Below are 14737 nucleotides of genomic sequence, written 5' to 3'. Positions count from 1 at the left end.
ATTTAGACCACTGTATATGGGTATGGGAAGCTTTTCAATTTGGGTAGGCCAAATCCAGGCGGAAATGGTACCAGAGTAATTTAGTGTAAATAAGTTACTTTGTTTAAAACAAATGCCAAAGTGAAAACTGAAAGTATATACATGATGATGATGTCATTACGGACCCTGTACAGGGTCTGCAGAGTTTGAGTGAATAGGGCATAATAAATTAAATAGCACTCTTCATATAATGGGGAAACATCCTACTGGGTTATGTGACCAGTGCCAAATACCGGAGACTGTAGAATATGTGCTTAATAATTGTTCAAAATATGAATTGCAGGATAGGTATGTTTAAAGACATGTAAAAAATAGGACTAACTAACAAGACATGGAGTAAAGAGTATAATGGACTGCAGTAGGAGTGAACAAGGAATTAAATATTTGATTTGCTTTCTGACTAAAACGGGACAAATAACAAGAATATGATGACTAAATTATGAATATGAAGCAAATATCTAGAATCAGAAGATGGCAGTAATGCAACGTCAAGGATAGCCTACAAGCTGCCGTTAAAACCCAAAGAAGAAGAAGAAGAAGAAGAAGAAGAAGAATGACAGTTGCTGGCGGCATAGACCGTAAAAAAATACGGCTGGCGGTAAGTCACTATGGGCGGTAATGCAACACAAAGCTGCTTTGCAAACCCCCAATAAAACCTAAGAAGAAGAAGATCCCAGTATGCAACGCGGTTCCATCGTGTTTTTGTTGCCGGAAAACCATTTGGGAAAATGCACTCACAGCCAGATATTGAGAGGTAAACCACAAAATACGCGATTAAATTAGATCTAATGCGCACTGTTATAAAGGGCGTGTTTGTAAGATGTTATGTCAATATATAAATTGGAGTTGGCTCCACGAAATCTTATTCAATGGAAAAAAGACTGAGGTCAGCCACGGATCGCCAGAAGTCATGTTTTTCATAGCACAAGAAACTCAAGCACTGTTACTAACTAAACCAGTCAAACAGAAGTTATACTGTAGCAGTAATACTAACGTTACTCTGTGCGGCAACATTTGAAGTTTGTGTGTGGCATTAAAAACCTCTAGCCTACTATTACCTATATAATAATTGTAGTAGGCTACATTGAAGTACAGATTGACTTCCCCATAATATAATTTCATTTAATTAGCTTACAAATATAGTAATGCAGTTTAGGATAATGCAGATCAGATTTAATAGAGCAGTTCATAACCAAAATGAACTATTCACGGTTACTGTGGTTACAAGCAGTTACTGATTACGTAATCAGATTCCAAAATGTAAGTACTTGTAATTAAATGATATTACATTATAAAATGCTCATAATCAGACTACAGGTACTTTTTTACTGATTGCATGTTATTCTCACAATGGCAGTAAATTATTGGGTAAATTTGCAGTGGGCAGTATCACACAGACAAAACAAAAACAGACACAACTGTAGCATTGCATTTCTGTGTATGTGAACTTAGCATGTTTCCTAAATATCTGCAAACATATTATGCTGTTTTATGCTTTAGTACATTCAAAAAAATTCAGCACCTTTAAATTCATGTTTTTTTTATGTTACTTTAAGGGATTGTTCACCCAAAAATGAAAATTACCACATGGTTTACTTACCATGGCCTGAGGGTGAGTAAACCATGGGATAATTTTCATTTTTATATGACAGGTTTATATGAAATTCTTCATTTCATCTTATAAAGTAAAATATCTAGGTTCTTCAAGACCGCCTTCCGTATTCAACTTGCGCATAAAGTGTAACGCCTCTCGCAGTTCATAACGCTTGCGCTACATCCAACATCATAATTCGCGGCAGTTACACTTTTTTCGTAGCTTAAATACGGACGGAAGCTAGATATATTACTTTATAATGTGTTAAATATGGATATTTTTCTTACACAAATGCATTGCTTCACTTCAGAAAGTCTTTATTTACCCCCTGGAGCCGTATAGTGTACGTTTATGATGATACACTTTTTTGGGCTTCAAATTTTGGGCTGCCATTCACTGCCATTATAAAGCTTGAACGATATTTTTTAATATTACTCTTTATAGTGATGACATCAGAATGACATCATCATGTATATACTTTCAATTTTCACTTTGGCATTTGTTTTAAATATAATTTAATATAACTGTATTTGTCTTAATTTAAGAAGAATGTCATATACACCTAGGATGGCTTGAGGGTGAGTAAATCATGGGGTAATTTTCATTTTTGGATGAACTATCCCTTTAATTGTCATTTTTTTATGATTTAATTAATAGCTTTTCATTAAACTCACAAAACCCAGACTGGGAAACCCTGACGTAATGTAATATTTAATGCACTTCTAATGCACATTGATAACAAAGAATGACATATATTTTCATTATCTATGTATTTTTAAATCAATATGGTACAGATTATCCTCTTAATTTATCCTGTGAAAAATGAGTTCAAAAGTAATCTAAAAGTAACCTAAAAAGTAGTCAGATTATATTACCTTAAATGTGTAATGTAATGGATTATGTTACAAACTACAATTTTTGACATGTAATTTGGAAATGGTAACCGACTACATTTAGTAAGTAATGTACACAGCACTGGTTACAAGTTATGTCCATTCCCAAAAAATGTCCCACCTTATTAAGGGTCTTGCAACAAGCGTTCATGGATATGATTTTATTTATTTCAATGAAGTTCATGTTTGCAATAGCCATGCAACAATCTGTTTAAACTGAGCTGGTTATTAATGAATTTTTTTCATTTGTAGGTTGGAAAATGGAGATGCATCTCAGGGAAAAGATCCCACCAGTCTTCCCGGTCCAGCTGCTGACTGTCTTTTTAATAGCTCTACAGTTGCTTCGAGGTTCCTGCAGGCTGAACTGGAGCTGAATGCAAGGTTACGGACACTGTCGTTTGGAAAACCGGTGCGATACACGTACAACCCTATTGAGTACGCCTGGGACACACACCGATGCTACGTGGAGACGTACTGTCAGGAAGGGCAGACCGTTCTGTTTCTGGGCATGAACCCAGGGCCGTTTGGCATGGCACAAACCGGGGTCAGAAGATTTTCATTCTTTATTCTCATTTCACAATATCCAAGTTTGCTCAGTAATGAAATTAAGCCTTAATTACACATTCACAATGACAATTCTGCAGTTATTTGCTTATTTCCATGTTGTTTTCATTATTTAAGTCAAGGCACCTATATTTATATAGCACTTTATACAATGCAGATTGTTTCAAAGCAGTAATAGACAGAAAAATAACGGAATCAATAATGTAAACTTCATTGAATATGTGAGAAGAAAAAAAAAAACATGGTAAAGTGCTCTAAAATTACAATATAGTTTTGTCAATACATTGAAAGTCACTGGTGTTACGGCCCCGGTCTAGGTCAGGACCGCAACATAAATGACACAACACAAAATGGCTGTTCAAGTACTCATTTTATTTTCTCAGTTTCTTAGATCTTTCTGATCAGTTCTTTTGTGCGGCAGCCATTGGAGAACACCAACCAAAAACAAAATAAGTAAACAAAAGAACTGAAGCAAATGATCAGGGGTGAGCAAATGCCAAAATAATAAACAAACAACGCTCTAACTTCCCATTAATAAACTAACTTCCCTGTGCATCAAAATAAAGAAACCAAGATACAACAACATAACCTACCTCCCTATCTATCCAACAAAACAGGAGAAAAGGGTGGTGGCCAAGTGGCCTACAAAAATAAATAATGCACTCACCCCCTACAGCTTCACATGTGATTTACAAACAGGTTCATGGGACATGGACGCTCAGGACATAAAGCTCTCACAATGGTTAACAGCACTCTGTAACTTACTTTAACAGCATTTTTACTAAAGCTGAACACCAAGGCTAACACATGAGCAATAAGGATCAAGGAGAGAGACACACAGCAGCGATCATGACAAGTAACAAAGAGAGTGCAAACAGGTAAAAGGCGAGAGCAAAAAAGTGAGAGCGCCCTCCAGGGAGACTTGGAGGAATTTATAGTCCAGGCCTCATCTCTGGTCCAACCATCGACGGTCACTCGTTAAGCCTTGGGCCAATCCTGTCAGAGAGGACACAGGAACATACACAGCATACAATACGTCATAGACGTAACACTGGGTTGAGGTCAGGTCTGTGCAGGCCAGTCAAGTTACTCCACCCCAAATTCGCTCATCCATGTCTTTATGGACCTTGCTTTGTGCACTAGAGCGCAGTCATTGGAACAGGAAGGGGCCATCCCCAAACTGTTCCCACAAATTTAGGAGCATGAAATTGTCCAAAATGTCTTGGTATGCTGAAGCATTAAGAGTTACTGTCACTGGAGCTAAGGGGTCAAGCCTAACCCCTGAAAAACAACCCCGCACCATAATCCCCCCTCCACCAAACTTTACACTTGGCACAATGCAGTCAGACAAGTACCGTTCTCCTGGCAACCGCCAAACCCAGAGTCATCCATCGGATTACCAGACAGAGAAGCGTGATTGGTCACTCCAGAAAACACGTCTCCACTGCTCTAGAGTCCAGTGGCGGCGTGCTTTACACCACTGCATCCCACGCTTTGCATTGCACTTGGTGATGTAAGGCTTGGATGAGCTGCTCGGCCATGGAAACCCATTCCTTGAAGCTCTCTACGCACTGTTCTTGAGCTAATCTGAAGGCCACACGAAGTTTGGAGGTCAGTAGCTATTGACTCTGCAGAAAGTTGGCGACTTCTTCTGCGCTCTGTGTGCCTCAGCATGCGCTGACCCCGCTCTGTGATTTTACGTGGCCTACCACTTCGTGGCTGAGTTGCTGTTGTTCCAATTGCTTCCACTTTGTTATAATACTAACAGTTGAGCGTGGAATATTTAGTAGTGAGGAATTTTCACAAATGGACTTATTGCACAGGTGGTAACCTATCACGGTACCATGCTTGAACTCACTGAGCTCCTGAGAGCGACCCATTCTTTCACAAATGTTTGTAGAAGGGTCTGCATGCCTAGCTGCTTGATTTTATACACCTGGGGCCATGGAAGTGATTGGAACAGCTGAATTCAATTATTTGGAGGGGTGTCCCAATACTTTTGTCCCTCTTGTGTATCTTTTGTGCTTTGCAGAAGAAAGAAATTGTACTGTTGTTTGGAACAACATGCGTAAATGATTTTTTTGGTTTTTGTTTTAGATTAACTATCACTTTATTTATTCACAAACAGACAGGATCAGGTCCTAAATAGCAGTACAAAATGGTACAATACACATGTAAACACTACAGATCACTGATTGGTCAGAGAGAATCGTCACTACTAGCGTCATTGGATTTGCGACACCAAACCCGCTAGCAGTAACAGCCAAGGCAGTATCGTTCGCATGACTTGCACAAACTTTCCTTCGATAGGCTCCATTGCTCCTGTTTCGCGTGTTTTTTTGTTTTTGTGTCGCGTTTACGATGATGTCGCAGCAGTAGAGGCGGCGCAACTACAACGTAATTCCACCCACTTGAAGCGGTACTACTGCAGTGGAAAAGCAAACCGAGCCGAGCCATGCCGAGACACAGTGGAAAAATGCCCTAATTTAATTAAGTAGTCTAGGTTTGATTCTCGATCTGGAGCCATTTATCTTAAACCAAATCTCTTTACCATAATGGATTATATGTACAGATGGACATGGGAAAGGTGGTTGATGCAACGCTTGGCCCAGTTGGGAATGTTTAAAATGCCAGAAAGACAGTCACTCCTCTGGGGTGTTTTTGATAAGTTGCAGACTGTAACACTACCAAAGTCATAGAACTTACAAAAGCAGACAAAACACATAAGAGCTTCTATGGTAGTGGCTGCACCAATATCAGCCGCATCTGCATTTGTGACCATAGTACCACAGTTACTTTAGTTATTGCAAAGAATAAAGATATACAAAGAGCCTTTCCAAATACCCACCCTTGCAGTCTTGTCCATTTGAGAGTGCATGCATGCAAAGGAAATACGCAAGGCAAGACTGTCCCAGGTCTTAAAGCATCAAAGCTTGGTTCACCTAACACACACTAAACACACACTATCTCTAATACAGCTTAGTGTATACCATCATGCTTCATGTTCAGGAACTCACATGCCCTAAAATCACGGGATGTTGAGGAAAACATTCCACTATAAGTTAAAGGAATTAGATATTAAATATAATTTGGTTGTAAAACATAAACCCCTGGTTTCACAGACAATGCTTGAGTTAGTCTCAAACTAAAATACATGTTTGAGCTGTTTTTACTGAAAGCAATCTTAAAATATGTCAGTGCCATTTTTTTGTGTCTCAAGAGGCACACCAGTATTGTTTTTGAAAATGTAAGTTCATTAAAAACTACTTAAATGTCCTAATATGTAATTATTTAAAAATTGTAATTTATTAACATATTTAATACAGCAAATACATCATGAAAGTAGACTAGTGGTCAAGTGTAAAGACCACACATTTGGGTATTTGAAACTGAATTCATATTATGAATAAAGAAAGATAAAGAAGAAAGTGCAACACGTAATATGGCAAATGGGTCCTGCCTTCTAAATAATAGAGACAATCGCTGATTGATAAGGTCATGGCGTCACTGCAGCTGCCGTTAGAAGCTCTGTTTGCTATAGAAACCGTCAGGCTGTGTTTGAAATTTAAAAATTAAAAGTTGCTATTTTCTAGACCGATATGGCTAGGAACTATACTCTCATTCCTGCGTAGTAATCAAGGAACTTTGCGGCCTTACCATGGGTAAAGCAGGCGCAATGATATTACGCAGCGCCTGAAAATAGACTAACTTCCGTCAACATAACCAACGTGACAAACCTGCTTGCAAAGGGAGCGTGCTGGGGACTATTTTCATTAGTTCCTTGATTATTACGCAGGAATGAGAGAATAGCCATATCGGTCTAGAGAATCACAACTTTTAATTTTCCGTCGGTCTTAGTGCACGATGTAACTATACACATCACAACATGTAAATAGGAAAATGTTGGCGTTATTTTGTCACTTATTGAGCACTAGGCTAGATGGAGCCGTTTATCTCCAGTCTTTTTGCTAAGCTAGGCTAGCGGTGGGTGCGTCAGACAGAGTTATGGCACGCACGGAGATGAGAATGGTATGTATGGACTTATCTAACTCTGGGGGATACGGGGAATAAGATAAAGTCCCAAAAATTTGGTGCGTAGCTTTAAACTTTAGTTTAAAGTTTACTAAAACAACATTTTAATTTTACTGTGAGATGGACAATTAAGAATCAAATCAATAGGCTATTAGACAGATAGATAGATAGATAGATAGATAGATAGATAGATAGATAGATAGATAGATAGATAGATAGATAGATAGATAGATAGATAGATAGATAGATAGGAATATTTTTTAATATTAGTCTGCATTTACATCCCGTATTTATTTTGACATGACATATTTTTGTCCTGTGCCAGTTATCACTGACAATTGCAATTTCGAGAGTGAGTGAATCACGCATAATCACAAATCACGCATTTTCGTCTATAAGTAGACGAAAAACAACACTTTTATTCAATGGATTATAGATATATAGCCTCGAAAGAGCGCTCACCTTACAATCACAATTAAGCTGTCACTCATCTCAGTTCGCAATCTCACAGCGTTCCATCAAAATCAGTAAAGTTGTCTACACTGAATAATGAATCTCTGACTTACATCGTGTCATTTTTAATGAGAGAATTCACGAGATCAAGCAGAGCTCAGCACTGAATAAAAACTCCGGCGTTTTGAGCGGTGAGTGTATTCTAACTTAAACACCTCTGATTGGCCATTGCGTTCCAGTGATCATCAAGCATGTCTATGATTGGCTACATTTCTCACCGCTGCAAAACACTCTGTAAATGGAACATTTCAGGTACTCCAGGGCGCAAACTCAAACGCAATGCTTGCCAAATCTGTTTCGCCAATAATATTATACTGTTATAGAATCAGCAGGGGGTGCTCTGCTTTTGTTTCAGGGTGCTTATATCTGAATTTGACTTTGTGATGTTTATTCCCCATATTATTTTCTTTATCAAAAAATTAATTGTGATCAAATATTAATTGGCGGACCCCATGCAGTACCGCTGCAGACCTCTTAGGGGTCGCGGACCCCCGGTTGAAGACCCATGTACTATTTATTGTAAGATTACACCGTTTGCATGAGATTTCAAAATTTTTTATGGTTTTAAAAAAGCAACAATAACTGTAGCAACTTTGGTATTTTGATGGAAACTGTGGCTAGCAATTTTTTTGAGGGACTCATTTGCTGAAAATACACACTAACAGGGCTTGACATCAACACCCGCCTCCCCTAACTCACTCGCTTCATTTGCTCCAGATGAAAATTGTTGCTGTGGCTTGAATTTCACAGTGGGATTGTACGAATTGCACATAATTTTACTCATTCCTGCAGATTTTGTGCTTGCACCCAAGTTTGCGCACATAAAGAGCTAAAAATTTAGTTATGTTTTGCTGCTTATTGAGCTTAAACGGTCAAATTCACATGTCAAAATGTCGGTCTTGGCGAGTATTCACGTAAACATAAGGTTTTAAGTGAACATAAACAGAGAACGAAAACGCTTGTGTAACAGTATAATGGATCCGTGCGTCAGGTCTTAAAGTGACAGCAGCCTAATATTCCTGCTGCCAAATTATGAGTTAGTATTATAAATATCTATATGGCACATTTTCCCTATGGTATCGATGTCAAAATTGTGGCTAGTAACTTTGGAACACCACTAGCCACATTGGCAGGTGAGCAAAAAATATAATGTCAAGCCCTGGATGCTGGTATAATGTTAGTTCCTGGAGAAGGAATTCTTCAATTTATAAAAGAATGCAAATCACTCTCAATCTCTTTGTTCCTTAACAAGGTTCCGTTTGGCGAGGTGAAAGCAGTTCGCAATTGGCTGAAGATCACTGGAGCAGTCGGCCATCCAGCAGATGAGCACCCGAAGCGACGAATCACGGGCCTCGACTGCACTCAGAGTGAAGTGAGCGGAGCCCGTTTCTGGGGCTTCTTCCAAGAGCTCTGCGGTGAACCTCACAACTTCTTCCGCCACTGTTTTGTGCACAACTTGTGCCCTCTCATCTTCATGAGTGAGTCTGGCAAGAACCTCACCCCACCTGAACTCCTGGCTGCGGAGCGTGATGCCCTTTTGTCCTGTTGCGATAGCGCTCTTTGTCAGGTAGTCACTGCACTGGGCGTCTCAATGGTGATCGGAGTGGGCAAGCTTGCTGAGCAACGCGCCCGACGGGCACTTTCAGAAGCAGGCATCACAGTGAGGGTGGAGGGGATCATGCATCCGTCCCCTAGAAACCCACTGGCTAATAAAGGATGGGCAAACATAGCTCGAGATAAACTAAATAATCTGGGCGTGTTAAATTTGCTTACCAGATGATGATGACAGCTAGTACCTCATACGCATTTTAAAATTCACCAAGGAATGCTTTTGAACCTTACTATTTCCATTTTAAATGGCTTAATGCAACGAGACATCGATGGAAGAGGTAACAGATGTTATTTATCACTATTTTTTTTTCTTTTTGTGTAATATTTATCAGTGTGTTTGTGTATGTATATATATATATATATATATGTCTAGAATTTTTGATGGCCATTTTTTTAAGTTCTTTTGTATGTTAAGATGTAAAGTTTCACAAATATGTGTTTTTTGTTTATTTTAAATGTGTTTTTATTGTTGTTTAGTGCTGTCAAATTGATTAATCGCAATTAATCACATCTAACATAAAAGTTTGTGTTTATGTAAGTATATATATATTTATATATATATATACTGTATATATGTATGTGTGTACTGTATATATAAGTATGTGTGTGTCTACACACACACACACGTTGATGCAATTAATCGCAATAAATCGATGGGTTAAACAATTCCATGTAAAACTAATAATTACAAATGTACATGATCAAATTTGTCTTAACTACTGTACATACTGTACACAAGTCTTTAATTATAACACACTAACTAACCCACAGTGAGTTCAGGAGGATGTTTGTATTGAGTTTAATCTAATTTTTTGCTCAAGATTGTAATTTAATTCTGTGTGGTTAACCTTTAATGTCGAGTCAAATGTGTAGGTGATGGCAATAAATTCTACCTCTAGTTCATCACCATCCTATAATTTTGTGTTCATCTGTTCATCAAAGTGTCAAATGAAAACAAATATATTCATCATGTCTGATGTGAATTGAGAAGCTTCTTTCTTTTTGCCTTTAATAAATATGTTGTTTTTCAGTTTAAACCAGAGAAAAAAATACCTTCACATTTTTTTTTTTAAATGTAGTGCTCAAGTACAATACAATCAGAAGGCAAAATATAGATAATCAGAAAAATAATGGAAAAAAATCTGTCGATCGATCTGTCAATTGTTGCCCAAGATTGTGATTCATTTGTGCATATTCAGTTTTAGGCCAGAGGCCTATACAATGAAGCCGGTTTAGCTGGCTAGCCAGATATGTTTAAGCATAGTTTGTGCCAATCCTGTGTTTTAGGTACCATTAAAGTGTCTTTTTAGCAGTGTTCATCTCCATAGTAACTTACACTCCATGGCTAACCTGCTCCGGGGCAGGTTATGTGCTGGATAAAACATCTTAAACTAAAATTCAACCAATCAGCTGTGAGCAAAGTGACACACCTCTGATGCAATAAAGTCACTCCCCCTTTTTCTACTTTTTGTCACTACATAGCAAATGGTTTTTAAAGACTAAAGCGTCTGTCTTATAACAATGCAGCAACTTATAATAATACTTTTTAATGATTTAGATATAATTTTTGTAACTATTATACCCATAATCAATTGTATCATTAAACACATGTATCATTCTAGTTAATCAATCATTAATAGGCACTTTGTTAACCACTTAAGCTCTGGGACCATTTTTGGGGATTTCCGCCTGAATTTGGCCTACCCAAATTGAAAAGCTTCCCATACCCACATACAGTGGTCTTAATACAAAATGTTGGTGTCATTTTACAGGAAACCTTTTGTAGTTACATAAAACACTGCTAAAAGTGATAAACATGTAAGTATATGTGAGCTGTAATAACCCCCCCCCCCCCCCAAAAAAAAGTAACTCAGTGTAACTCAGGCCCTGTGTGCACTAGCACCCTGCAGACAGTGTTGGCTGTTTACACTCGATTCCAGAAAATACTGGGAAAAAATTTATCATGTTGTATGCAATATTAAAAGAAGCAAATTCCTCGCCACTGGACTTTTATTTCTGACAGGGTATACCGTCAAGTCACCGAGTATCAGACATGAAAATGCACTATATTGCCAAAAGTTCTTAATCCGTAGGGTTTAGTATCGAGTCTTGTTTTTGCAGCTATAACAGCTTCAACTCTTCTGGGAAGGCTTTCCACAAGGTTTAGGAGTGTGTTTATGGGAATTTCTGACCATTCTTCTAGAAGCACATTTGTGAGGTCAGGCACTGATGTTGGACGAGATGGCCTGGCTCGCAGTCTCCGCTCTAATTCATCCCAAAGGTGTTCTATCGGGTTGAGGTCAGGACTCTGCAGGCCAGTCAAGTTCCTCCACACCAAACTCACTCATCAATGTCTCTATGGACCGTTATGGACCTTTGTGCACTGGGGCGCAGTCATGTTGGAACAGGAAGAGGCCATCCCCAGACTGTTCCCACAAAGTTGGGAGCATGAAATTGTCCAAAATGTCTTGGTACGCTGAAGCATTAAGATTTCCTTTCACTGGAACCAAGGGGCCAAGACCAACTCCTGAAAAACAAGCCCACACCATAATCCCCCCTCTACCAAACTTTACACTTGGCACAATGCAGTCAGCCAAGTACCGTTCTCCTGGCAACCGCCAAACCCAGACTCGTCCATGGGATTGCCAGACAGAGAAGCGTGATTGGTCACTCCAGAGAACACGTCTCCATTGCTCTAGAGTCCAGTGGTGGCGTGCTTTACACCACTGCATCCCACGCTTTGCATTGCACTTGTTGATGTAAGGCTTGGATGAGCTGCTCGGCCATGGAAACCCATTCCATGGAGCTCTCTACGCACTGTTCTTAAGCTAATCTGAAGCTATTGAGAGCAACCCATTCTTTCACAAATGTAGAAGCGTCTGCATGCCTAGGTGCTTGATTTTATACACCTGTGGCCATGGAAGTGATTGGAACAGCTGAATTCAGTGATTTGGAGGGTGCATTACTTTCGGCAAAAATAGCGTAGGTTGAATTGCATGTCTTCTTCAAAGTAAGTGAATGAAACCCAACTAATATTCATCAGCAACTCCAGTGCTATATTGAATGCAGTACATGAATGCAGAACCCTTTATGTCAGTGGTCTCAAACTCAGTTCCTGGAGGGCCACTGTTCTGCAGTGTTTAGCTCCAACCCTAATTAAACACAACTGACCATCTAATCAAGGTCTTCAGGATTACTAGAAATGTCCAGGCAGGTGAGTTGGAGCAAAACTCTGCAGGACACTGGCCCTCCAGGAACTTAGTTTAAGACCACTGCTTTATGTGATCTTGACGAGGTGACCTCCTGGTGACCCCCTGGCAGCACGGAGACATTAAGCATTAGCCGCTGTTTAATGGCTGATGCTTGCCAGAGTCATCAATACAATGACAAATGAGGGCTTGGTTTACTAAAGCAGAATTAGACCAGAGAGAGGGGGAACCGGAGTGACAAATGAAGAGGTGTGGAGAGCCACTGGAGAGAGTTGATGAAGAGGAAGAGGAAAAAAGGAATGCAGAGAGCAGGATGGCTGCAGAGAAATAATATCATCATTCTTATTATTCTCCAGAGCGGCTCCGGTATATATATACTGTATTAAATTTCCATATAGGACAATATGAGGATATTAACTTTTCCCCCTCCCTTGTAAAGGACCATAACCTTAATGTTTTCTATGATTTGCATTTAGCATGGCAATTTCTTTGCAGTCTATGACCTTATCAGACCTGCAACCAAGCAATTGCACTGTATTAGGATCTTGCAAAATAATGCAAATAAGCAGAAATAATGATTTATTGCTTATAATAGAAAAATGCCATGCCATGGGACCTTTAAAAGTGTTTTTTATTGTTTAGTGCTGTCAAATTATTTATATTAAAAAATTATGTATTGCTTGCCAACAAATAGTTGTAATAGTACATACTTTATGGCACTGGCTTATTTACTGTTTTCCTAAAAAAAAGGGGGAGAAATTTAGGTAATAATTATTTCATTAAATTTTTCCTGCAACATATGTTTGGCTCTCATTAATCACTTCACATCCACAAAGAGCAGGATGAAATACACACATCATGTGTGGCTATACTGAAGAGGATACAAACAGCAGGGGAATAGGAAAATCAAGAGTTCAGTGTGCCATAACCACTGATGTCACACACACACACACACACACACACACACACACACACACACACACACACACACACACACACACACACACACACACACACACACACACACACACACACACACACACACACACACACACACACACACACACACACACACACACACACACACACTTGTCCCTGCTTTCATGCAATAATGTGCAATAAAAATACCCATACTAATTGTCTTCTTGCAATCAATAACAATTACAAATGCATACACAGCTCATGCATAATAAGTACTATTGGTCAGCACATTTATGTTACATAAATGTGCTGTAATTCAGATGGATATTTCAAGAGTTCTAAATTCATTTATGATCGTCAATTGCGGAGGCAAAATGAGACAGATAAGTCGTTAAGAATTGGCTCTGTGAGTACAACACTAATCACGCTTGCTCTTCTTCAGCTTTATTTATTTATGCTTTAATGTCTCTTCTAATTCTAGCTTGCTTGTGTTTTGATTACAGCTATGATGGAATCATTAAAGGAACTCTAAGTGAACTGCAGCAACGTCATGCTGTTCTGTATGTTATTTAACATAGTGACATCCTTCAAAACAATATTACAAACCAACCGTCAATAACAGTAACAGATACGGTCAGGTTTTTCGAGACTGCCAAGATGGCGACGGTCGGCTCCGCCCACTTTGGGCTTCAAAACTGCTCTTCAGAAACACTACGTCCATTGTTTTATACAGTCTATGGTTTCAATCCATATCTGTTTTTCCTCATGTTCGTTTGTATGCACTGACCGGCCTTTGGTGTACAGCCTGAGCTGTCTGCGAGTTGTGTCTGTCTCCATGTCTGATCTTCATTCTGCACCAATCAACTGTTTTTTACACCAGAAAGCAGTTTGTGTTAATGTGTAAAAGCACAAATGCTGTGTACCCTTTAATATACAGTATTTATTGAAGCGTTTACTGGGTTGTAGTTTCAGCTCTACAAAACATTGCACATTCGATTTTTAAGGTTAGTTTTACTCATTGCTCTGCAAATTAATTTTTAATATAAAGATCACGGATAAATAAATCTAATATAAACATGCAAACTGCAGTTCCCAAAAGCGTGCATGGCCACTGTCTATTTATGAATTGACAAGATATATTTTGATGTATTTGTGTCTATCAAATAAAAGTTGTGTTGTCCAAAACAGCATGTGAATAAAGACACTGAGACATTTTTCAAAAACATCTTTTAATTTTTGAGTGAACTGTAACTTTACATTTTACTTACAGTGTAAAGTAAAGACCATTGAAAAGGATGTACATTCAACATAAGGGGCATTTTAACCATAGTTGTGAGAAATGAATTCCTTGACCACATAAG

The 14737-nt window shown here is 38.7% G+C and overlaps 1 protein-coding gene across 1 annotated transcript; it reads left to right on the top strand.

Moving 5' to 3' along the window:
* The first annotated feature begins 736 nt into the window (after window positions 1-736).
* On the top strand, window positions 737-10099 carry LOC307142999 (single-strand selective monofunctional uracil DNA glycosylase-like). Its single transcript, XM_079844242.1, has 3 exons — window positions 737-793; window positions 2779-3070; window positions 8888-10099. The coding sequence occupies exons 1-3, from the start codon at window positions 768-770 to the stop codon at window positions 9413-9415; spliced, it is 846 nt and encodes a 281-aa protein (XP_079700368.1). The 5' UTR covers window positions 737-767; the 3' UTR covers window positions 9416-10099.
* Window positions 10100-14737: the final 4638 nt, after the last annotated feature.

Source organism: Gobio gobio (genome assembly GCF_949357685.1).
Source record: "Gobio gobio genome assembly, chromosome: 19".
In the NCBI taxonomy this organism is placed as follows: domain Eukaryota; kingdom Metazoa; phylum Chordata; class Actinopteri; order Cypriniformes; family Gobionidae; genus Gobio; species Gobio gobio.
Note: the sequence above shows the minus strand (reverse complement) of the source record. Positions and strands in the feature narration are given on the sequence as shown.

Coding starts and splice junctions, on each gene's coding strand:
- LOC307142999 (XM_079844242.1), top strand. CDS start 768: ATGCACTCACAGCCAGATATTGAGAG. Junction 794..2,778: donor TCACAGCCAGATATTGAGAG/GTAAACCACAAA, acceptor TTTCATTTGTAG/GTTGGAAAATGGAGATGCAT. Junction 3,071..8,887: donor TTGGCATGGCACAAACCGGG/GTCAGAAGATTT, acceptor TTCCTTAACAAG/GTTCCGTTTGGCGAGGTGAA.